At 36.1% G+C, this 27,063-nt stretch overlaps 1 protein-coding gene across 5 annotated transcripts in view; it reads right to left on the minus strand.

Annotated features, from left to right (window-relative positions):
• abca2 (ATP binding cassette subfamily A member 2) overlaps positions 1-27,063 on the minus strand; it is a 148,360-nt gene that overhangs the window by 13,022 nt on the left and 108,275 nt on the right. For 4 of the 5 annotated variants that reach the window (XM_087253484.1, XM_087253481.1, XM_087253482.1 and 1 more), the window contains 22 exons: positions 25,809-25,989; positions 25,419-25,631; positions 22,774-22,970; positions 22,516-22,695; positions 20,930-21,105; positions 20,701-20,821; positions 18,932-19,213; positions 17,729-17,941; positions 16,338-16,440; positions 14,757-15,079; positions 13,389-13,602; positions 11,240-11,345; positions 11,041-11,152; positions 7,198-7,258; positions 6,939-7,113; positions 6,728-6,843; positions 6,472-6,619; positions 4,463-4,586; positions 4,234-4,366; positions 4,030-4,150; positions 1,520-1,698; positions 27-168 (listed from right to left, as the gene is read on the minus strand). In XM_087253484.1, the coding sequence (XP_087109610.1) occupies positions 27-168; positions 1,520-1,698; positions 4,030-4,150; positions 4,234-4,366; positions 4,463-4,586; positions 6,472-6,619; positions 6,728-6,843; positions 6,939-7,113; positions 7,198-7,258; positions 11,041-11,152; positions 11,240-11,345; positions 13,389-13,602; positions 14,757-15,079; positions 16,338-16,440; positions 17,729-17,941; positions 18,932-19,213; positions 20,701-20,821; positions 20,930-21,105; positions 22,516-22,695; positions 22,774-22,970; positions 25,419-25,631; positions 25,809-25,989 (3,620 nt within the window). Of the gene's footprint in view, positions 1-26; positions 169-1,519; positions 1,699-4,029; positions 4,151-4,233; positions 4,367-4,462; positions 4,587-6,471; positions 6,620-6,727; positions 6,844-6,938; positions 7,114-7,197; positions 7,259-11,040; positions 11,153-11,239; positions 11,346-13,388; positions 13,603-14,756; positions 15,080-15,128; positions 15,812-15,858; positions 16,441-17,728; positions 17,942-18,931; positions 19,214-20,700; positions 20,822-20,929; positions 21,106-22,515; positions 22,696-22,773; positions 22,971-25,418; positions 25,632-25,808; positions 25,990-27,063 lie in introns of those variants that run through there. The other variant, XR_015491196.1, reaches the window with a different exon arrangement.

Here is a 27,063-nt window from a genome sequence, read left to right on the forward strand (position 1 = left end):
CTCAGCATGCGTGTCTGTGTGCTCACCCGCTCCTCATCTTTCCATGGGATGCCGCGGAGGCGCGTGTAGAGCTCCAGATGCTCTCGAGCCGTCAGATCATCAAACAGAGCGTCAAACTGAGGGCAGTAACCGATGCTCTGCTGCACACGTAACAGCTCCCGCAAGATACTGCAAGACAAAGAGACCACCCATTTACATTAGCAATGCAAATGTAGGATATAAACCTCAAGAAACTTTAAAAAAGGAGTGACAAAATAGAAATATATTTTGGCATAAGTGTGGTATATGCCTTTCTGTCTTTCTCTTTGTGGGATATTTACAAATATACTGGACTGACAAAAGCACCTTTCACACAGTGATACCGGTAAATTTCTGGAAAATTTCTGGAACGACTTTACCGGTATATTGAAAAAAGCGCTGTTCAAACAGGCGAGGACGTTACGGAAATTTTCCGGAAAAGAGCATTCACACATCCATTCCAAAATACCGGTAAATTCTGACATCATTCACCACAAATGAGCTTTAAACGGCTGCGCTTGTATTTGTAAACATTTGACTAAATTACAAACTCTGTGGATGATCAATATTGTGAACAACTTTCGCAGGATCACTTTCGCATGTCGAGATGTTCATAATATGTGCGTGTGCAGGCGCTCATAGGCGCACGCAAAGCTTGAAGGTAAACAAACAACGGCTTATCATAAGCATCTCATCGATGATTATTTACACAGTTGGCATTAAGAAGAACATATAAACGTGATCTGACTAACTTCTAGCAGCTAAATGTGTCTGGAAAAATATTCAAAGGCTTTTATTCTCACAAACCGTGCGGACGTAAATGCGCCTGACTGTTGTGATTGGCTAAAGCAGACGTCTCACGTCAGCACGTTCTAGACGTGCACGCGCTTATTACGGGAATCTTCCTTCTGCATTCACAGAGTGCAGCATTCCGGCAAATTGCTGGTAATGTTACAACTTCTCTATCCAGAAAATAGCCAGAACGAATTTACCGGTATTTTCAAAAAGGACCTGTTCACACATACAACCTTTCCGGAAAATTGCCGGCAATTTTCCGGAAAGGTCTGTATGTGTGAAAGGGGCTAAACAGATAGATGGATTGTACTGTCTTAAAGTGATAGTTAACCCTAAAAATAAAAATGTACTCACTATTTACTAGTTTCTTTATTCTGTTGAATGCTAAAAATATATTTTGAAGAAAGCTAAAAACCAGGAAAGTAGGAAAAACAAATACTATGGAAGTCAAAGGCAAGTTGTTTCCAGCTTTCTTCAAAATATCATCCTTTGTGTTCAACAGTAGAAATAAAATCAAATAGGTTTAAAACAAGTGAAGGGTGAGTAAAGTTATCCCTTTAGTCGTAGTTAAGATTTGTTTGTACACATAAATGTAACAATGTAATCAACGAAAGTTCTACCCTCCATACTGCTGAAAAACATAGTATGATATGGAGAGAGGATTTAGCAGTTTGCTAACAGATGAGATGTGGTGTGAGCTTAGCACCTGTGTTCCTGGATAAAGGCTTCTCCCCCTGTTGTGCTCTCATCTCCTGTCAACATTTTGAAGGTGGTGGTCTTTCCTGCCCCATTCACTCCCAGCAGACCGAAGCATTCACCAGGACGGACCCCCAGACACAATCGGTCCACTGCCAGGATCCGGCCCATCTTACGAGACTTGTACACCTGTGAAGAGACAAAGACTCTGAGGATCTTTTGAGGACAGATAAAAAAATTAGACAGAGTTATAAATCGGCATAGTATGCACAGTTTCTCAAGAGTATATATTGGCTGTGTCTGAAATCATATACTTCCACGCCTTATAGCTTGTTTAAAACAGTTTACGAGCCGAGTAATATTCGAAAGTCAGTATACGAGAAGCACCTGGATGACCTACTGTTTCCGGCGAGATTCTGAAGTGCGCATCCGATGGATGCTATGCTATCCCATGATGCACTGCGAGAGAATTAATGAATGGGAGTGAAACAATGCAACTGACGTGGGTAGATCACATGATCATTATAAAATGGCGGATGTAGTACATTCATACTACTCGCATTCATACTGTATAGAGCAAACTTTTCTAATGGTCGAGTAGTAAATTTAAATGCAGAACCTACCGAGTAGTAGGCGATTTTGGACGCAGGTCACTGGTTTGTGATTGGTTAGTTCTGGTTCCTGGGTTTTTGCTTTCTTTTGTTAATAGGTCATCAGAATGAGCATGTGCGGCTAATTGACATCCTACGGCAAAACTGTGTTCTAGGAGACATTGAGATCTACTGTTTTACTAACCCATTGATTATTTTTGTTTATTTTGTCATTTAATCTTATGTGTTGTTATTTTGAACCTAATATGGTTATGTTGGACATTTAATTAGGTTGCCTTGTGTAGCAAGCCAGACTATTGTTATCCTATTTTTCTTCTGATACAAAAAATTAAACTCTATCTCCTCCTAGAGCTTTCAAGCTATGACCACCAAACTCACACCAGACCTCCAAACTGGTCTGACTCGGGTTGCTATATCTTTTCCGACTGATCCGACTTTTGGTTTTCCGAAAAACGTCCCGGGACCGTCGGAAAAATCCCATTGACTTAACATTGGACCAAATTTTGTGACCTCATAACTCTGCATCAGACTGTCCTACAGGCTTCTAACTGGGCTCATTTAACTCAGACTACCTAACTGCCAATAACTGATGAGCTTTTAACTTTCTGGCCACACCCTAGCAACCACTTTTGGGACCCTAGAAACTGTCCCATAGACTGCCATTATAGAGGTTCAAATTGATGCTTTGATACATCATTAGTCCAAGCTGTCAATCCACTCCATAGCAACAAAACAGACTAACCTAGCAACGATATAACAGCAGCTATATCTCAATATCAGAACATCGTAGAGAAGCGGGGATTGGCTTGTTTGACTCATGCTATCACACCATCCATCCATCCATCCATCCATCCATATATCCATCCATCCATCCATCCATCCATCCATCCATCATCTATCTATCTATCTATCTATCTATCTATCTATCTATCTATCTATCTATCTATCTATCTATCTATCTATCTATCTATCTATCTATCTATCTATCTATCTATCTATCATCTTTTCATACTTTTTAAACTGTTTAAACTAAATAAACTATTACCGTCAGGTTTTCACAAGCCAGCCTCAAAGTTTGTTCTCAAACTTTAAGAATCTAGTTTTGTTTGTGCCTCGTTAAACTTTATTTTTTTATTTTTTGTAGCCTTTAAATACATATCTTTTTTGCATTTTCTTTCTATTTGGTTTGGTTCTCTTCTTCATTTCTTGGCTACTTGAGCCGGCACGTAACAATATAGAGTAGTAGCATTGCATACCTCATAAAAGTATTTAGTTTGATTAGATTTATTAAAGAGGGTACAATACAGGGTTGTATTCTCTCTGAAAACAGCTGAGCTTCTGAAGGAGTGTCATGAGCGGAGCTAATGCATTCCTCCTCCTGTATAAGTGCCCTTATAAGGGTTCCTGCCTTTTTTGACATCATACATTGAAAACTGAAACTTGTATGAACCAGGAAGAAGTATTTTTGTAATTTATTCATTCATTTTCTTTTTGGCTTAGTCCCTTTATTAATCAGGGGTCACCGCAGCGGAATGAACCACCAACTTATACAACTTTTATTCCACTGGGAGGCACACATACACTCTCATTCACTGTAGCGAATTTAGCTTACCTATAATTCATCTATAGCACATGTCTTTGGACTTGTGGGGGAAACCGAGGAAACCCACGCCAACACGGGAAGAACATGCAAAGTCCACACAGAAATGCCAACTGACCCAGCCGAGGCTCGAACCAGTGACCTACTTGCGGTGAGGCGATAATGTTACCCACTGCAGCACCACGCAGCCTATTTTTGTAATGTCACCTGCAAATTACTTTTTAAAACTGCGGCCATGCTTAGTATGAGATTGCAACTCTTTGACACAGAAATAACTCAGAATGCATAAAATGCCATGGAGTGTCTGACCTTGGTTAGGTTGTCGATCTTCAGCATGTCGTTGTCAGCGTCTCCCCTCAGAACTCGGCGTCTTTCACAGGCCACATCAACATCATCGTCCTCCACTGGCTGACTGTTGACAGGCACTCTCCTTCAATCAGAACAAAACTGTGACCTTTACTGCATTTCCATTTCAAACCATCAAACACGTCCTGTATACAAGCACACACTCACTGGGCTTTCCTGAGGAAGTTGTACTGGCACAGAATTGTAATGAGAAAGCCGACGAAGCCCTCAATGGTCATTGCTACCAGTCCCCGCGTCACAATGTCCCATTCAAATGGAGACTTCACTTTATCAAACTGGCCTGCAAGGTGAAGGAAGAGGAGGCATTTAACCCTCTGTAAAGAGCAAAGAAAGTGCTAAAAATTGCCCTGAGGTTATGCATGGACCACACACACACCTATCTTGGCGTAATATTCATTGATATACTCATTATAGGCCATCTCCATCAATCCGTGACCCAGGTTATAGTTGGGGAAGATGAGAAAACATGACTTCAGGTAGCTGTTTACCAACTTCAGGTCCTGTGAAGTAAAAGAAAAATTTGATTTTAGACGAAGGTAGGACAAGCCATTTATAAGTAGGGATGTCCAGATCCGATCACGTGTTTGTAAATCGGGCCCGATCATGTGGTTTCAGACTCGATCGGAAACAGACGTTACCTCCTGATCAGGACTTGAAAATATATAGACATACATACATACATATTCTCATGCGGTGGCACAGAGTTAGACCTCTTTCTTAACTTCACATAGAAACAGCAACATGTGCGGCATGACATCACTTTGTTGCAGAGATGCTATTGGTTATTGGCTGGCAAAGTAAAACACAGAAGCAGCTTGAGATGAAAAGCGCAAGTGTGTCTGTGGTCTGGAGGTATTATAAAGTTGATTACGACAACATTGCCATAGCAAACTGTGAGATGTGTAAACTTGGGATTGCCTACTTGGTATTTTAAGTTGAGGTGCAATTTGTTTTTTAATTAGATTTTTTTTTAATATTTAGTGTTGCACTAACGTCCAAAAGTGAAGAATTGGTGTTATTTATGACTTGATTGTTTAAGATACCTCACAGAAGCGCTCTGTTTGTTAACTGAGTTGTTGAATGTTAAAATAAGGTGTATTAAATAAAGAATAAGGAACATTCTGGATCTGTTTCTTCGCTCTATGTTATGTATTCTATAAGTATCGGATCGGGTTTTGTTATTGGTAGATACTTAAAATCAAATAATTCAGACTCGGACTCGAGGGCAGAAAAACCAGATCGGGACATCCCTATTGATAAGTACATTTAATAAAGACAAGCACTGAGAATAATGGTATCACTCAGAAAATGGCCAATTATAATTAGCAAATTTGCAGCCAGGAAAGTGCATACACACCCAAATTCTTTTACCATATAGTTCCATTTTTTAAATTAATCTTACAGAAAAATAATAATATAATCCATAAATAAATGGAATAATATCAATTAGTTGTTATAATAATTGTATGTATATATATATATATATATATATATATATATATATATATATATATATATATATATATACATATACATACATACAGTTGAAGTCAGAATTATTAGCCTCCCTGAATAATTTTTCCGCAATTCCTGTTTAACGGAGAGAAGATTTTTTCAACATATTTCTAAACATAACAGTTTAAATAACTAATTTCTAATAACTGATTTATTTGATCTTTGCCATGATGACAGTAGATAATATTTGACTAGATATTTTTCAAGACACTTCTATACAGCTTAAAGTGACATTTAAAGGCTTGACTAGGTTATTTAGCTTAACTAGGTAGGTTAGGGTAATTAGGCAAGTTATTGTATAACGATCGTTATTCTGTAGGCTATAGCTTAAACGGGCTAATAATATTGACCTTAAAATGGCTTTTGAAGAATAAAAAACTGCTTTTATCATAGCCAAAATAAAGCATTTCTCCAGTAGAAAATATATTATCAGACATACTGTGAAAATTTCCTTGCTCTGGTAAACATCATTTGGGAAATATTTAAACTAGAAAAAAATATTCAAAGGGGGATAATAATTCTGACTTCAACTTTATATATCTGTAAAGTATTTTAAAATAATAATAATACATTTCGTGTGAATTATTTACTGCAAACTGAGAACACAGAAAACATTGTTATCATGAGTTAAAGAATCATATGTTCAGGACATTTCCATTTTACAGACAACTGATGTCTGTACCCATTTTATACCATATTTAAATCATTTTCATTCTAAATACTACTAATAATACTTTGTTTTGGCTACAGTCATTTTTAATAAGCAACTTAAAACAAATCTGTTTATTTCATTAATTAAATAGTTTATTTTATTTAAATTCATAAATAGACACAAATTATAATGTCAAACTGTTTGTCTTGTTTCCTGACCTTGTCGCGCTCAAACAGCTGGAGGAGGAAAGTGGCCACCGTGGCTGTGATGCCAATGAAGAGATTGATGACTATGAGGAAAACATAAGCTGTGCTGGGCACCTCAAACCAGAAGGAGGCTGGGTACATGATGGGGGTTATAGACCAGCTAAAAACAGACAGTAAAATCTCACATTTACTGCGACGTTTTCAAGACTTTTAGATACAATTTGATTTACTGTCAGCACTAGAAAGTCTTCATAAGGAAAGCTCTTACCCATAAAGCAGAAACAGAGAGAGCACTGCTGGGAAATTTGTAGGTGACGTGTACGCAGGAAGGTCGAACACAAACAAAATTAGGACACAGCATGTAGCTGGAACCAGGTAGTTCAGCTAAAGGGGCGGAAGGACAAAAACAAATCTGTGTGTAAACTAGTTAAGCCCTCAGGAAAGTTTTACACACACAGTCAGTCTCTCCTTCAACATACCATGTCCCATATGTAGTTTGCTAGCCAGTACGTGACAGGGTCGCATCCGCTGACAAACTGCAGGTGTTTGGCTTTGGTGGATTTTTCCGCTACCAGAAAGACCACAAAGCTCGCAGGCACGAAAGACATGGCTACAATGATGAAGATGGCAATAACCACATCAGTGCCCTGGAGCCTACACAACAAATACAAAAACAGAAATTAGCAATGTGCAGCAACAAGGGCTGGAACAAAACACAGAGAGGACAGCAAAACCTACAGATAATCCAGAGAAAGACTGGCACTGGTTCTGTTCATGGGATGATTGGTCACTGTAATGCCTGTAAATGAAAGAATATGCAGGCTTTTCAGCAAAGTTTACCACTAATGCAATAATAATAACAATTGTCAATAGAGTGGAGTAACTATGACGTCAATTTGTATGCAAAAACCTGAACGTGAGTAAGCATTTTAGCAGTTCCGGTTCCCTCGTCTCAAAGTCAATGGGTTTTTTGAATGGGACTTCGGTTAAATCATTTAAATAAGGTTTGTGGCAAACACAAACTCAAGATACTTTCACATTTTATTCTATAACATAAAACACATTGGTTACATCCAACTCTTGATTTTTTTATGCTTCTTATGCTTCTTTAAAAAGACGGTTGCTATCAAGTTGCTAAATGGGACTACAGGCAGTGTCAAAGACATTATACCTCATTGAACTGATCTGGAATGAAATGCAGCCCGCTAGAGTTGGACTTTTGGAGTTGTCTGTTATTTTCATAAATAGTTTGTAGTATTTTTCTAACTTGGAAATTATATTGTGTGTAGATGATACCTTCACTTGTAGATACGGTCAAGACAAGATTAATTTGTTGATCATGTATTTTTATTAATCGATCTTATGAAGATACTGCTTTCCAGTGCAGTCTGTCTGCAAACGTGTGATTAAATTTGTAAAAGTACATAATAACTGTCATTTTAATGTGATCAATTGATTTTTCATCATTTTTTTTTCATCTGAACACATTTAACTCTATCATGACTACAATATTTACACTTCTTAAAGCCTACAGCATATGTGGTAGGGGCTGAATGTTGTTCTGTGTCCACGATGGAACTTGCAGGCATATAGACTTGTTCCTCACACCTCATTTCTGTAGTCTATAGCTGAAGTGTTTTATGTTAAAGTGTCACTATGTGTTTTAAAACTTTTACAACAACGGTAAAGCAAAACAAATGTATTTCCCACATAAAAAACAATCCAAAAGGCACGTAAGTCCATACAGATGTGTTTTTTGCATATTTGTTTATAATATATAACGTGGATTATAATAAACCGAGAGATTAAATCTTTGTCATGGAGCATATTTCTAAAAGTAAGCTAGAAAAGATGTCTGTAGCAGGGTGGTGCTGACATCTCAGGCGAATGCCCCGAAGGCACTGAAGTCCATTTATAGCCTAATGTTAGCTTTTCAGTTCTTGCATTTGCATTTAAAATCCAAAAGTGCGAAAAGTTGTATTTGCGTGGGAGGATTATCCGGTTGGACAAAACATGTAAGTGTAATGAACTGTGTTTGAACACAGAGCTTATTATTTGCAATCTTCGAAAAGCCTATGGGAAAATCTTAAAGGGATTTTATCGAGGGAATCAGTTTTATGCTAGCAGATGATTGGCCTACAAGGTGGCATCATAGTTCCTCCACTCTATTAGTTTGGTAGAGCTGCCTGAGGAGCCATTCACACAGAACATGTATTTCCATTCCAAATGCTTTACTTTTCGACTGTTTTTCTATGTAAACTAAATGTACTTAGTGAACCACCTCACATATTTTAAACTTTTCACTTCTTTAAACTTTCTCACTTCTTAAAGTTAAATGAACTTTAATGCTACTCATCAGTGTCAGTTCTAAAGCAGTGGACCAATCAAATGAATTCGGAGGCGGGGCAGGCGCTGCAGCCTTCTTTTGACGGTTTTGTTTGCTTGTTGATTGTTTTAATTGATGTTAGAGGGTTCATACACATTTTTACTACAAAAATTCCAGGATTTTTCCATGACTTTTAAAAAATGTTCAGGTAAATATTCATGACCTAATTTTCATGTAATGTCTACGTACACATGGTAAATAAGCAGAAATGCAGGTTCCATTTTATTACAGCATATAAAAAAATACATGACAATCTATGTAATTTATATTCATTTTTATACCTGTAAAATTGTTTTTACAAAGTATCTTGCTATCTGACAGCACCACCTATAAACATTTGATGAAGTGTCCCCAGAGCTACGTTTAATGCACACGTACAAAAAAATAGCACACACATCAAACATGCCACAACAAAAGTCTCAGAGTGAAATCTGAAACTCAACAGGAATATATTCCTCTGCAAAAAGTACAGTTTTTGCCATTTTCAGATGTTGTATTTTAACGAACTCTTACTAGAGAATTTATCAGATTAATATCAAAAATAGGCTATTGTCATCTAAAGACCTTGGCGATGTTAAATTGTGAAGATCTAGAATTTTCGGCGTAGGGCGTGTTCGTGGCGGTCTCACAAGCTTTGATGTTTTGCTACGAAACAGGAAGTTGTTATAACATGCATTGTCTGCTCTGCCTCAAAATTCACATGATAAGAGTCCTGACCTGAACACGTATACATGCCATTATCCAGTTACAGTAATTGCACCACCAACTGCCAACAGGAATGACATGTTTTACACTGTAACAAACTCCTCCTACAATTTTATCAGATCAAATTTAAGTTCCATCAGTCTAATCCAAAAGCCTGTGTGATGTAAAATTGTGAAGATCTAAAGTTTTCGTTGAAGGGCGTGTCCGTGGCGAACTGACAAAGTTCAGTGTTTTGCCATGGAAGAGGAAGTACTTATAACTCCATTTATGACCACACAATGTCCAATCTGACTGACAATTCACATGTTCAATGAAATTCCTCTCCAAAAGACATCTACATGCCAATATTGAGTTACAGCCATAGGCGGTATGCTGCTGACAGAAGGAAGTTTGGCTTAAATTTGTGATTTTCTAATTTTTTAAAATAATTATCAGCTTAAATTATTATTTTCCACTATTCTCTTTTATTCTAAGGCCACTGGGTAGTGGTGAGCCCAGGTGCGAGGTCCCTTTCATCGCTGCTAGTAGCTTCAGTTAGAGATTGTTTCTGAACATGACACTCAAAATGTTTCTTTAATTATGGTGAAAGTGAGGCGAAGCTGAAACCAGGAGTTGCATTTTACCACTTGCAGAGAACGTCACGTGAAGGGATGCACAGCGCAATTGTATTTAACATTTACCCAATATTTCATTCTCAAATATATCCAAGTACACAGATAACCACTAGCTTGCATGGTTTGGGATCGGTAGAGCTACCCATCGATGGATTTGCTCTTCAGTGTTTGGACTCTCAGTAATGATTTTAAACCACACTGAACTGAGCTAAGCTGAACTGAACTTAAACACTAAAAACTGAACTACTCTGTTTCAATTACTATGACCATTTATGTGAAGCTCCTTTGACACAATCTACATTGTAAAAGCGCTATACAAATAAAGCTGAACTGAATTGAAAATTTTCATGACATTTCCAAAACATTTTGGGTTTATTTGGATTTCTAAAACATTTTCAGACCTGGAAAATGCCTTAAAAAATGTAAGTAAAATTCTATTACTTTTTCAAGTTTTCAAGGACTGTATAAACCCTGATGCTAACATGGCAGAGGAGCTACTTTTATATAAAAAAATACTAAATCCTTGTGTTTTTAGATGCAAAGACGCATTCTGTGTGAATGGTCACTTACAGTGAATCATTCTTTAGAAATGACATTCATATTGAACTGAACTGAATCATCACTTAACTGGAACAAAAATTTATTTTCTGTGAAACTGATCGTACCCACTGAACCACTGATAAAACTTCATGACATTTGATTATTGACTTCACTGTTTAAAACAATGTAAAAAAAACCCACTGAAATAAAAATTACTTGACTGGATTTGACACCAAAATCAAGAGGACTCTTTAACCATGCAAAATTATACAGAAAGAACTCATTTAATCAAAGTTTTCAGTACTAGCAAGTTAGCTGCAGCTAGTTCATGCTCACCGTATGCAGAAGGGTTTCCTTTACTACTGGGCAGATTGGCTCTGAGAATGGCATTGTTGAGGACATTTAGATATGTTGGCATACTGTGATAGCCTTTGTTATTATACAGCACCTGCAGAGCAAGACAAACACTTCAAATCTAATAGATATCAGCTCTAAAACTACATTATGTGTAAAGATTAAAGACGATTCGACTTGCCTGTGAGGATCGCCTCACTGCTATTTTGCGCACCATAGGTGGTGTTTTTCTCCCGAAGGATGCTGGGACAGATTTCTGAATGTTTCCAACAGTAAAGCCTCCATATCTGCAGGACAAACAAAAGCATTCTCATAAGCACACCACAGTTTTCATCATTAATAAATTTTATAGAGCACAAAATCAGAATGCAGTATGCTACAGTTCATGATATAGCTAAAACCAAACACCATAAAACTAAAATATGATTTTGTTCCCTGGAATTGAGAATCAAAAAGTCCATTTATGAAAACTGAAATGCATGAATGACTTCTTTCTAAAATTGTTTGTTTGCACTGATGTCATGAGGATAAATATACTAGCACATTCACAAATGAGCAATTATAATAGACCATATAATAAAATATTCCGTATTCAGCAACTTGGTTCACCTCGTCACTTTGCTAGCATTGCAAAAATGCTCAATAAATAACTTTATTGAACCTGGCAGCAAAAGCACAGTTTCAGAGTAAGCATTTCACATAGCAAAATAATGAGTTTTTATAAAAGTCTTAAAGGGGCAATAGCAAAAGATAAATAAATAAAATAAATGTATTTAGATATTATGAGCATTCCTGAATTATTAGCCCTCTGTATATAGATATATATATATATTTAGGTTTTTTTCAACACATTTCTAAACATAAAAGTTTTAGGAAACTAATTTCGAATAAACTATTTATTATAATAATTGTGCCCTGATGACAGTACACAATATTTTACTAGATATTTTTCAGCTTAAAGTGACATTTAAAGGCTTAACTAGGTTAGTTAGGCAAGATAGGGTAATTAGGCAAATCATTGTATAATGATGGTTTGTTCTGTAGATTATTTAAAAAAGATAAGAAAAACTGCTTTTATTCTAGCTGAAATAAAACAATAAGACTTTTTCCAGAAGAAAAAGAATTATAGAAAATACTGGGGGGAAAAATCATTTCTCTGTTAAGCATAATTTGGGAAATAATTGACAGTAGGGCTAATAATTTTGACTTCAATTATATGGGTTAAATTTACTCACCATCCTCAAGTCCAAATCCTTACATTTTTCTTCTGTCTAACACAAAAGAAGATATTCTGAAGAATGTTCAGTTAGTAAAAAGGTACAGTTAGTACTTACTGACTTTTACAGTAGAAAAGAAATTACATGAAAGTCAATGGGCACCCTTAACTGTTTACTTACCAACATTCTTCAAAATATCTTCTTTCAATTTAAACAGAAGAAAGTAAAACTTGTGCATCTTTGGAAACACTTGATAAGTAAATAGTCATTTTTAAGTGAAATATCTATTTAATTCTAACAATTCAGTGTTAATACTACAGGTCTAACTAATATTTAGGGCCAGACAGAATCTGCAGATATTTTTTGCTATTTCTGCTGAAGACTTTGTAAAAAATCTGTGGATTTATGTGGAATTATTTTGGGAGTATTGTAACCAAAATCTTAGTATATGAAATAAAAAGTAACAGCTTTTTATTTAATGCTTACAATGCAAATCCATCTAGATCCACTTATTTGGTTAACAAAGCAAGTCTATTATATAATATAGCTACGTAAAGACAGAAAACATTAATTTACAAACTTTAATTTACAAATAAATTAAATGATCACTTTCATATTAGTCAATAATATTACTGAAATAAATTTAAAAACTGAATAAATATAAATGTACACACATTTACACAAGTAAATGAATAAACTCAATGATGGGCTAAAAATCTGTGGAAATCTGCAGATTTCTGCGCATACAGATTCCGTGTGGGCCTTTATATTTGCATTTCAACATACAGGAGCTGGACAATGAAGCTGTCTTGGTCACAGATGCATCAGCGAGACACTCACCAACTATTTGTCCCCTTTTGATCTCTGTCACCCATAATGATGTGTGCATTGCACTATACTTTAAGCAGAACTGTGCTTATACTCTTCTAATTAAACCTTCACACTGTTCTTATGGGTGGAATGTGCAATTAGTTAAGATTTGCCACCAGGCTGGTCAAATTTAGCCATGAAACCTCTAACACTAAATAGGCCAGTGTTTCAGTTTCATTGTCCAACCCCAGTACTTCAGTATAACTTCAATTCAACATGATATAATCCTCTTCAGAATATTACCTGTGTAACCTGAGCCGATCAGACGTGTACAGGAGATATTCAGACACGTTGCGACCTGTAATGTCCACCAGGATGTCTCCGGTCACCACTTTCATCAGAGGAGGTCGACCCCCAACTCCACTGGGGCAGGAGAAGCCTGTGCCCTGCATAGAGCAGATACAGCGCACCGGCTCATGGATACTCAAGGGCAGAGTCGGGGGAGACGTGGCCATCTCTGTAAGGGGACACAGCAGGATAACAGGAACCTTATCAACGGGTGCAAAAATCCATAATGCACAGCATCATGAAAAAAGGCAGAGTCGGCAAACAGGATGCTTTAGAATAATCTACATTATGCAAGGTAAAATTCATTTCTTAAGTATAGCATTAGTCAGCAGGTGTGTGTGGCACAGGAATTATTTTCAGCCTTTCCTGATATCATCAAAAGGTGCAAATCTCCAAAGGTGCAAATCTTTCAGCATTAACCACTGTATTGTCTCATTTTTATATTTACTGACCGTTGGATTTATTTGATATAAATATTTGCCAGTATTTTATATTTCATAGCTTTAATTATTTTTGAGAAATAATATTTGTCACAATAGATCTATTAGATCGCTAAAGGACATTTATTATAACTAGAACTATAATTCTTCTACTGAACTGCACTACATTTCCCATCAAACACCTCACACACACACCAGTTCCCAATCACCCATGATTGTACAAACACAGCTGATACTTGTAAGGACTCATACTTGTAAGGACTTGACCAGGGGCCTTATGTACAAAGACTTGCGTTGAATTAATACTAAAACATTGCATACGGACAAAGCTGTAAATGTTAAATTCGTTTAACTTCAAACTAAAAAAACGAAAAACTAACAGAAAAAAATGAAAATAAACTCCTTGGACATATTAAAAAACACAAAAAATGTAAAACACAAAACTAAACAAACAAATCTATTAAAAATGTATTTATAATTAAAATGAAAGTTAACTATTACAAACTATTAAAATAACAGACACAACAGCTAAAATAATTACTAAAATAACCCTGCATCATATGACACATCATCTTGTTGGAAACACAGCTTTGCCATAATCATTAATATATATATATATATATATATATATATATATATATATATATATATATACATATATATATACATATATATATATATATATATATATATATATATATATATATATATATATATATATATATATATATATATATATATATATAAATAAATATATAATATTTATATATTTTTTATAAATCGTTAAATTGCACAACTTCAGATTCTGCACCACTTTTCCCATAAACATAATATATATTGAGCTTGGCTGAAATAAAACAAGCGTAAAACTGTAAAGTCTGACCTCTGACAGTAGTAGGAGCTGCAGTGTAGTTCCACAGGCCGTCTTCAAAATGAGCCTCCGGGTCGTCTGAGGGGGCAGGAGAGGGCGGAGGGGGAACGAAATTCGACAAAGGCACACCCTGCGTGAAGGAGTCCAGGCACATAGAGTCAAAGTAGCGGGCTGCCAGGGTTTTAGAGTTGTTGGCATAAGGATTGAGAGTTTGGGCCAGTTGGTCCAGGGTGCTGTTAAAGGGAGTCTTCAGGATACAAGTCGCACCGACTCCAGATGGCAGACGGAGGGTGTTAACAATCCTCTGTGGGCCTGCGTCTGGAGAAAACTTAGTCCTGGAGCAAAGAAAGCCACAATAGGATTAACAGAGACAAACCTGATTATGCTGTACAATTTCCTTTATTGGAGTAAGATCATAAACAGCTTAAGCACAAACCAATTGTTACATTTTTGCTGATTTTGACCAGCATGTCAACAAATTAACTGAAAAGAAACAAAAACAAAAGAACTGTGCATGTGCGACATGTGACATGAACACATCCTCACTACAGATTTTAAAAAGAAGAATAGATATATTGCAAACTTCTTGACCCAAAGAATTTAAAAATGTGTTCTCATTTCATGCAGCAGAATAAAAGATAGCTGTAAGTATATGAAATAAGTGACTCTGGACCATACGTATATATTTTGTTTAGAAATTGAGATTGATACATCATTTGAAATCTGAATGAATAAGCTTTGCATTGATGTTTGGCTGAGACATAATAAATGAAAATAAGGAGACTGAGGGTTCAGAAAAATTGAAGTATTGAGAAAACTGCCAATAAAGTAATCCAAATAAAGTTCTTAGCAACACTGGTAAAATGCAGGATTGTGTACAATTAATTGTGTTGGGACAACCTGAAGAAATTAAGAGAGACCCCCCTCATTATTGTGAAGCGCTTTGGGTGTATGGCCATCCACAATAAATGCGCTATATTAATACACATTACATTACAAGTTAACTTATTATTTTTTACAAATTTAAGTGGATTGAAAATAAAATAATTAAGTTGTCCCCCAAAATACTCAACAATTGTGTTGTTTCAGCTCATTTTAAATAGTTTGAACAAACATCAACATTGAGTGTTTTTTGACTGATCGCTGATCAAAAATTAAGTTAAATGAAACATTTATGGTGGGAATTGTACAATGATTCTTTACTTCTTTTTCTGTCATTTTGACTCATACAACATATGAGCTCTAGGTTTCCTGCTGGCATACAGCAATATGCTTTGGTTTTTAATGATTTATTGAACATGACATCTGACAAAATATAATAAATACTTGAAGTTAGATGCACAAGTTACTACATTTTGACATCACAATCGCAAGATAGCATGATTTATTAATAAAGATTTCTGGGTTATTGGTTGGTATGTAAACCAGTTTATAACAATAACCTGACTTTTGTGAGTTGTCAGAAAATGTGTGTGAAGTAAACATGATCATTGTCTGTGACTACATTATAGTTAATTACACAAACATTCATTGTAAACAACTCATAGATGTTCACAAAGTTATTTTGCTGTACAGTGAGGATATGTGTCGGACCTGTATTGAGATCTGTCTTCATTGGCGTAGGGGATGAAGTTTCCTCGAGGCTGTGTGTAGTTGTGATATTGAGATGGAGACAGGATCAGGGGAGGAAGGTCACCTACAGGGACCAGAGAAAGACCAGCATCAGCACAGCCTTCACTCTGGGCTGATGAAGATCTGCATAGCTTTTGTTCAAGATAAACACTAATATTAAACGTAATCTTATCCAGAAATAAAAATGAACTAAATTAAGGATCAGTGGAGAGTTTTCACTGTAGCTACTAACAAAACGTTTCATTTGGAATGTGTTGATTGCTCTTAATTGTGTATGTTTCGTTTGTTCTTACTGTTGTAGCAGCATCTATGACTATTTTCATGGCAAGGTCAACGTATTTTAAAAGAAATGACATGTAATAAATACAATAATTAAAAATACAACATTAAGTCCTTAAGTACTTTTTAATGCTTTATAAAAAACTTTAAATGTGAAAGAAATAACCATACATTTTAAAAAATGTGTAAATATGTTGCCTAATGTTAATAAAACAGACTTAAGGCTAATTGATACTTCTGAGTCGAGTAATTGCTGTGACCCACGACGCATGCCTTGCGTAGTCGTGCATTTATACTTCGGCGTGCTGTTTGTGTTGCATTGCATAGGAACAGGAGGACGTGCAACAACTGTTATCGTAACGTAAACACAAAACAAACGTTTCCATCTGGATCTCCTTCACAGGACTCGACAATTCACTCAATCAAGTTCGCAGCTCACAGCACCTCCCACACTTGTCAAACCAACCAATCACAGAGCTTGCGCTATGCGTCATTGCAACGTGTAGTTACATTTTTGGAGAGGTGCGCGTCAGTGTCGGTGTCAGCCAAGGCAAGGGCTATGCGACCACGCGAAGGCTGTGCTGGAGCATGCGTGTGCGCTTGAAGTATAAATCAGCCTTTAGATGGTAATTAAAACAAATCTAAATTATTAAAAATGAAATTATATCAAATACATAATATAAATAAAATGTATAAATTACATTAACTTAGTATTTTTCTCTAATAGTTTTCAATGCTCAACTTCAGAGTAAAAAAATGTTGTAAAATTTAAACGTGTAATACTTTAAAATAATAGTTTCGACTTATAATTAATTATATTCATAATTAACCATTGGTTAAGCTCAACATTGTTCTGGAAATGACTTATTTATTTTTCAGTATTCTCTGATGAATAATAAAAAAACTGCATTTATTTAAACAAATCATCTGCTATAACAATTAAAAAAAATGTCTAAAAACTCAAAAAACAAAAAATCAAATCATCAACTAAATTATTTTTAAACAAAAGTTACTGATCTAATTTATTTAAGTAGTTTATTTAATTTATCTAATTTATTTTAAGCAGTTCTTACCAATCTCAGGCACAGACAGAGCCACAGTCATTGCCACACATACGAAGAAAGCAGGCAGCAGAATCTGAGAGAAAATGCCCTTGGTGTTCCTCTTGGCACAGTGAAACCTTTTCACGATCAGCCCATGAAACTGGCGGAGTTTAAGCCACCAGCCATCGAGCTTGAAGCTGCCCTGGCCCTCGAGTACAGTGGGCTGAGGAGATGACTCTTCATCTAAGACACACAAAACAGACTACACTTTATCTGTTACCTTCAGGCACTTCAGAAGTGCACTCGCAAAGTGAGAGCTGCCCCTGAAAAATGTTCCTTTTCAGAGCTATATATATATATATATATATATATATATATATATATATATATATATATATATATATATATATATATATATATATATATATATATATATATATATATATATATATATATATATATATATAGTGACAAAAGAACAGCTTGTAAGCTCTAGTGGGTTCCCTCCTAGTCCATCAACATAATGTCTAGTAGAGTTATTCATGTATAAATGGGTTAAATATTAAATAATTAATTAATTACAACAAAAATTCAACTCAACTGAACAACTGTCAGTAATCAGGGCTGTTAATTAAATGCCGAGTTTGTTTTTTAATTACACAAACCCTAATTAAACAGTTTCAACTGCAAAGACAATCTCAAAATGTTTTAATATTATAAAAGATTAATTAATTTCATTATATTATAAAATACTATAATACTAATTGTTATTATGCTTAGTGGTTAGCACAGTCGCCTCACAGCAAGAAGCCAAAATAAGATAAACGAACAATTATATATCTAACTAATATGATACTAAAATATTAAATAATTGACTACTACTGCAGCTAATATTAGTAATAATTTTAATAATAGATAGATAATTAGGGCCCTCATCCAATAAACTATTTATTTAAGAAATATTTTATATAACATACTTAACAAAAGTTGGCTTAGTGGATGCATTGCACTCAAGTTATGCCTCCAAAAAGGTAAGAATTAGTTTATAACCATTATTTCCAATCAGTACTAAAAAAAACTGATTTTAGAAATCACACAGAGCTGATGTCAAATGTGCAAAGAGAATCAATAATTAAATAAACTGTGCATAATACTAAGACTAAGAAAAATTCTAATAATACTAATACTACTACTCCTACTACTAATAATAATAATTAACATTATTTTACTGACCTCTGAGACTGGCAGAGTCCAGATCCTGACCGTTGTCAAACAGTGGGCAATAGTCTCCATAGAACTCAGAATAGGGACCCCCTTCATCTCCTCTCACTGAGCCCAGAGAAGAGCCGGACTGCAGGGATGCTTGGCTTGGGCTCAGCCTGGAGCACATCATCAGGTTGCTGAGCTCCACCTCTGGCCTCATCACAGCAGCGGCTGGAGCTCCTTCACACTGAGGCCCTCCTAACAGACCTGACGGCTTCCCGGCTGATGCTCCGCCTGGAGAGTCCTTCATGTCTGACAGACAAACAGACAGACATTATACACATTAAAAAAAGTGCCTGCAGTTAATTTTTTTGTCAATACTCCCTTAAATATATAATGCACAAACATCATTAACATACATAGAAGCAAAAGACTTGCATGTAAAATATGTACAGCAGAAGTGAGGGAAACATGAATTAAAATGTTCTCCTATCATGCTTTGAGATACAAAACAGACACCTTGAATTGTTTGAATTTGTTGTGCCATTAATTATTGTTTATTAATTTTTTAATTATTAAAGTTATTATGATAAGTAAATTATCTGAGAACCAACTTGAAGATTTAGCTCTAGAACATGTAATAAAAATATTAAAATGTAATTAGTGTGAGCTGAGTGTACTAATAAATAAATGTCATGAGCCTGACACATCATGGACATTCTTGAGTAAACACTGAACTTTTCCTAGCCTTCAAATTTTGCAAGGAAAATAACACACTTCCAGTTAGTAGGGAATCATTGATGACTGCCCATTGAATTATTAGAAACATGAGGTGGTGATGCGGCCTCAATGTTAAGGTGTGAATTATTTTATTTATGGATCGGAGTCAATTAATCTGTTTACTGTATACTATGTTTACCACAACCAGGTCTTAGATGTTGTATTTTGGGACGTTTTTTCAAGATTTGCCCTCAAACTGCTCCAGTGTGTAGGACTAATTTATTACATATCACAAAAACTTTAACATTTTTTGGTTTTGATTTTTGTCAGTTGTTGACTATGAAATTACTGAAATCATTCAGTGGAGAGCTATTGAACTGTAATGCGGTTAAAACCAGCTTGGAACTATTTTATCAATGCGATTTCCTGAAAATAATTGAAACCGTGGAATGTACATGAGGTGAACAAAATCAAGCATTTGACGGTATTGTAGTACAGGTTGCATTCAAGTTTTTCAGTTTTAAATTTCTCATTCACTGCTTTGAGTCAGACAGATAAAGAAGAACCATACTCGCTAGACAGATTGTGTGTGTGTGTGTGCATGTAAATGACATGAGCATATCTAATAGCTCATAGTAACATGTATTAGCTACCTCTTTGCAATATTTTTTTGTATATATACATGTTGACTGATCTCTATCAGTTCAATGGTGAGGCACTGGTTTCCTTGAGAGTATAGATGCATGAAGGCACTGTCTGTTAATCTGGTGACTATTAATATTTGAGGAAATATTTAATATTATTTCAAATTGTGACCGGGAAACTGACTGGAGCTCAGTTTTTTTGCACACCTCCCAGCCAATCAGAATCAAGAATTTCAACAGATCATGGATTAACAACAACCAACTGACACTGAAGTAGACACATCTTACGTTACTTAGGTTACCAATTAATAGATATATTAATTGGTTTACTGAAAGGATCATTGATCATGGGAATTTGTAGAATTTTCTAATAGTGAAATATGAAGAAATTTCAGTGGCTACTGCATTCTAAAATAAATCAATATGACCGCCAACCTGCATCGCTGTTTTCCAGCGACAGATCTTCTTCTGACACCTTTAGAAACACCTCCTCCAATGTGGTGTCCATCACGCCAAAGCTGGTCAAGGCCAAGCTGTCTAAACTCTGCTCCAGAGCCTGAAGAAAAACGCATGTCTTTCAGCAAACATGTCGTACTCTATTTATTTTCAGTGTCAAAAGATGTCTTCCATCAGTCATAAATCATGTAAATATGTTTTAGTGTACCTGGAAGAGTCTCTCAAAGCAGCCTTTCTTGACAGCCTCTGATGGTAGGACATAAGAGAGTTCAGTGTTGGAGTCGGACACCAGCAGGCAGGAAGCAACATACTGACGGATGAACTGAGTTACTCTGTTTTCTGAACATGGAGATATCGAAGAGGACGGAGACTGGCTTGACTGATCTGAGAACAAACACAAACACCATGTTAGGCCATGGCAGATGTAAGTGCTGAAGAAAAACTAGAAGATTTTTCATCTGCTGTTTTGATATTTTAAAGAAGCAAACCATACAATAAGCAAAAAAAAAAACAAAAACAAAGTCATAACAAAGAGTAAGCTCAGAGAACATGTACAGTGTTTTAGAATGCAAAACAGATCTTTACCAATATAACATTGAGATGATAAGAGTAAATGTTACACATTATACTATTTTTTATATATTTTTTAAATTTTATTTTAGTATTAATATTTATGAAGCAGGTTTGGTTTAATTTATTTTGATTTCAGTTTTTTGCTGTAAGGTTTTAACAAAAAACCAAACTTAAAAAAGAAAATTAAACATCAATCAATAAAAAATTTAATAAATTAACAAAATTAGAGTTGAATAAGTAAACGAAATTAGAATTAAATAAACAGATGAAATTAATGCTGAATCAATAAACAAAATTAGAATTAAATAAACAAATGAAACTAAAGTTGAAAAATAATAAAATTAGAATTAAATAAATGAACAAAATTAGAGTTGAATAAATAAACAAAATTTGAATTTAATAAACAAATGAAATTATTTGAATAAATGAAGAAAATTTGAATTAAATAAATAAAATTAGAGTTAAATAAATAAATGAAAATAGAATTGAAGAAATGAACAAAATTAAGTTGAATAAAAAAATAAAATTAGAATTAAATAAATGAATGAAATTAAAATAATTTTTTTTTATTTAATTAAATCAAATCAAATTAAATTAAATCAAATTAAATAAATAAATAAATAAATAAATAAATAAATAAATAAATAAATAAATGTCATGGCAACTAACTGAAATGATTTCCATAGGTTTAGTAAGTAAAAGACTGCTTTACAATTTTAAAATGTTTTTGTTTACTAGAGTAGATTAGAGGGGATTTGTGAATATTAGTAAGACTGTTTGGTTTTGTTTGTTCCTTTACTTTAGCGCTCCCCATAGCCAGTTTTTCTAACATTTTGTTGTTTAATGCCTCTGACATTGTAAATACTATATATATCTCACTCACGGATTCACCATCACATTTTGTAAACAAATTTCTATCATTTGTTCACTAATTCTTGTTGTCCATTCTTACTCTGCAGCACAATTTAGTCTTGAGTTTCAGTGTAACCAAATACTCAGCTCAAGTGTGCAAGCCCACTCCACTAGTGTGCCAGGGGTTGTAACAATAACATTTGTACATTTCCTGATATGAGATTTGAAAAAAGAGGATATCAAAAAGGGGAATGACTTAAGCTGGACTCAATCTTGCAACACCTACATGACAACTCAGACATTATTCATTAACATTTTCTCAAATGAGCAAATCCACAAACAAAGAGAGAGACATTCCCATAAATATACCTGCAGTGTGTGAGTCACTCTGTTTTTTAACAAGTGTGAGTTTGTATCCGTCTCCATATGTGCTCTTGAGGAACAGAGGAGAACCGCAGCACTTGAGCTTGCCATGAGAGATGATGGCAATGCGGTCACCCAGCAGATCAGCCTCATCCATGTGGTGAGTGGACAGCAGGATGGTGCGACCTGGTGGTGAGTCTATTTTAGTAACTATTTTTAAAAACCAATGCAGAACTTTATTGTGGTTAATAAAGAAAATATCACCTTGCTTATATTTCAGGATGAGGTCCCAGATCGCTCGACGGGCATATGGGTCTACTCCTGCTGTTGGTTCATCCAAAATCACTGCCCGAGACCCACCTACAAAAGCAATGGCCACTGACAGCTTCCTTTTCATCCCTCCTGACAGGGTTTGAACCAGACTGTGACGTTTATTAGATAATTCGAGATCCTCTATCATCCTGTGAATACCAACATAAAGAGTATTGCTATTTTAAAAACAGAAAAAATGGTAAGCGTATCCAGTGCATGGTCTAAAAGTATTGTTCTTTTTCTCTTAATGAGTTTTTGTGCAGACGTTGAAAACAGTGTTTGCACCTTTCAATTTTTTCCAGGCCAGTTTCATTTGTTTGCCTTTTTAATGCATCTTTTGAACAACAACTCGAATACAATATCTTATTTTCAATAGTTTATTTTCAGTAATATTTGATTAATCACTACTGTTTTCAGCTTCAAGTAATTTCGGTGACCACTTTAGTTTGTCCTTCTTCAATTTTGTCGATGCCTGTATGGATGGGGACAGCAGGGTGGCTCAGTGGTCAGCACTGTCACCTCACAGCAAGAAGGTCCCTGATTTGAGTCCTGGGCAGACTAGGTGGCATTTATGTGTGGAGTTTGCATGTTCTCCCCATGTTCATGTGGGTCCTCTGGTTTTCCCCCACAGTCCAAATGACATGCAGTAAAGGTGAATTTGATTAAATAAATTGGCCATAGTGTATGAGTGTGTCAACGAGAGAGTGTGTGGGTGTTTCCCAGTATGGTTGGGTCAATAGACGATGCCATTGTCCATCACCGATGGCTGATATACATCACAATGCTGAGCCGGCGATCCTCCGCCCTGCCCCCATCACAGCAACAACCTGCTCGTGAAAAATACACACCACCCCATTTACACTAGCACATCTTAGTTTTAAAATGGCATTTTAGAACGAAAACAATCCACATCCACACTGCCGTTTCACCTAGCATTTCAAAAAAAGCCCTCTTTCCACACTATACTGCTAAAAATGCACATCACGTGACCACACACACACAAACACACACACTCTATCATGCGCTGCAGTAGGCTATGCACGCGTCTGACTCTGAGCTCTAGCAGTCACCCCAGAGAGCAGTGCACGTGGGACAGTTTATCAAGGATGTATCGCTTGATCGCGTCTCACTTTAGTTGTTAAGGTGGTATTTAACTAATATTGTTTCTATCAAACGACTCAATCATTTGAATCTATTAGGTAAGAGTCAAAGCATCAGTACACTGCTTTAAGCTTTCGCTGTCACACGTGTACCAAGTTTGTCGACGCCATAATAACGACACCGATCAGTCTGCCTTTTCAAGCCAAATATGTGTGTAACCTATCTTTATTTATTTATGACTTGGTTATGGGTAAAACAAAGACCATGTGGACCATTATACAAATAATTAATTCGTTATGAATAAATTTATTATTCTATTCATAAATAATTAATTTACCGCCGCCTATGATGACGATGCCATCGTCCATCACAATGTTTCACTTAAGACATCATACAATGCCAAATTGGTCGACATCACCCAACCCTATTTCCCAGTACTACAGATTCATGAATTAGTGTACTCTCAGTGCTGGATTGTGACTGGAAGGGCATATGACACATACAACATACAGTATGCCAGAGTAATTAGAAGTTCATTCCACTGTGGTGACCCCTGATAAATCAGGGACTAAGCTGAAGTACAGTGAGTGAATTATGAGTGTGTTTTGGGCGTAACATGCATTAAACCAGAGTGTCAGATTTTTCACATTTAACGATATTTGCTGCTGCGCATCCCTGTGTGTTATAAGCAATGTAAGCAAGACCGTAAAATCTTAAAGAATTTTTTAAAAACGTTTAGAGTTGCAAACTGACACTGTTCTCAAGGTTCAGTTCGGTTTCAATTATCCTGCCATCGACGGCTATGATTGGTCAACAGAAAGGGCTGAGATTGGCTCTAACGCGCTGGTGCTGTTCACCGATAAGTGACACTGATAAACAGATGCAGTGGGGAAAACTCACTCTGCACACACGCTCCGTGTCTGGACCTGCAAGTATCGCTATAATAGCTAAGAGGAGAGGAAACGTCTCAGTGAGAGAAAGAGAGAAATGGATTTTATCTTCATTTTCTTCATAGAAGTGTAATAGGGGCTTCTGCTGTTAGTGTCAGTAAATGACTGTGCAGCAAATACACAGTGAATTGTGCAGAGTTTCTGTGTTTTAATTACTCGTGCTCACCTCCCTCGCCATATCTACCGTGAATAACGCATATGAAATAAATGACGTCAGTACGCAATAACCGGTTAAGGCCTATTACTGAACATATACTGAATTGTCCATGTCTGCATTACAGTGCACTAAAGAAACAATTCATTTTGACATCCCTAGAGGCACTGACTGTAGTTGGTCAATGTGTCGGCTATTTCAGTTTTCTCAAAATAGTAATGCGCCAGCAATGTACCTTAACAGGGTACATTAACAAAGTTAAATTGCTCTCGGCTAAAACTAGCGATAAGCACTTGTGTCATGCATGGTGCAGAATTGCACCGGGTGCATGATAGGGCCAAAAGCCTTTATGATCATGTATACAAGTACAAAAATAGTTTATGTTCACCCACTTGTCCATCTCCTTGCGAATATCTTCCTCTGCCATGCCTTTCAGCCGTGAGTAGAACCACAGATGTTCCTCCACACTGAGCTTATCAAACAGGACGTTGTGCTGGGGACACATGCCCAAGTTCTGCCTGATGCGCTCCATCTCTGTGCGGATGTCATGGCCGTATATGGTGGCAGAGCCAGAGGTGGGTGGAAAGAGTCCCGTGAGAATGGACCTGTGGGATATTCACTGGATGATGAATACAGTATTCCGCAAGAAACATCAGTTTTATGTGGACATCCAATTTTCAGGTTATAGGATGCCATTGTTAGTCCCAATAACAAGCACAGCATGGGTCCAGAGGGTATGAATCACCCTCATACACAATGAAACACAATGACCTAACACTCACATAGTGGTGGTCTTGCCAGCCCCATTGTGTCCCAAGAAAGAGACAACCTGGTTCTCATGCAGGTTCAGGCTCAGCTTGTTTAGAGCCAGTTTGCTGCCCGTCTTGTAGACTTTGGTCAGTTTGTCGATGCACACCACCAGCGGCAAATGATTGGGCTCTTCTTCAATTCCACGGGTTTCCTCTGAGCAACAAACAAGACAGAGATTTAGTAATATGCTAAAAACATAACTCAATTAATTGGGATAGATAGAAGGATGAAAAATGCATCCGCTAGTTTGTGTTTTGAAGTATTCTGGATGGTTATTCCGGTGTTGCAATAAAGCATAATAGCACTGTATCCATTTTGCAGCAAAGCTTTCTTAATGATGGTTTGAAAGCCCCTCTAATGAGCATACCAGTAAACATACAAGTTGGCTTTTAATTGTTTACTAAAAGAAAGAATTAATTCTGAAATAATAAAATGACTCATTTGCTATTCCTGTTTCAGTTCCATTACTGATATAATAAATTTGTACAATGGCACTTTGTGAGCTGTGTACCAATCCAGAGGTCTCACTTTTAAGGAAAAAAATTCTGTCATTGCTAGTGCAAAGAATCCTATAATCTTAGCTGTGAGAGAGATGTCAGTTTTATCTTTCTTTCCATATAAAATGAAGGACTCATATTGCAATGTTTGATGGAGTCTTCAAAATGGGACAGCTACCGTCGCGCCATAATGACGCAATTGGTCTTTGAAGGATCCAGCCTTTGAATTAGGGCACAGCTGTGGTCTTCACTGCCAGCAAAAACAACATCTGCTTTGGCCTGCCCTCAACCATTCATGTGGAGAAGAAGCATTTATTGTTGAGACAAAGCATTTAGTCTAGCACAACTTATGCGCTTTCATGCAAACTCCTGTGACAATCACTGAAGTTGTGAAATGAATATCTTACATCATATTTGCATTTTGTTTTGATGAAAACATTTGTGAATGCGCATAAATCAGCCAAAATGTCTGCATTTACTCTGCATGGTTTAAGTGACTCACTTCTGATTTTTTCCACCTATGTGGCACAGATCGGATATGGCCCATGTACGTGTGAGCAGGAAAAAAATCACATGGATATCGATTTACTCAGATCAGATTCAGGCCTTGTTCATATGTGGAAGTTTTTTCGATAAGAATCCGATCTGTCCTTGCGTCTACAGTGTAAGCAGGAAAATCGAATTTTCACCCGTCAATGTGAGCCGCGCATCATTAAAAACCATAGGCAAT

The sequence above is a fragment of the Danio rerio genome, chromosome 5 (assembly GCF_052040795.2).
Source record: "Danio rerio strain M-AB ecotype USA chromosome 5, GRCz13ab, whole genome shotgun sequence".
Classification (NCBI taxonomy): Eukaryota; Metazoa; Chordata; class Actinopteri; order Cypriniformes; family Danionidae; genus Danio; species Danio rerio.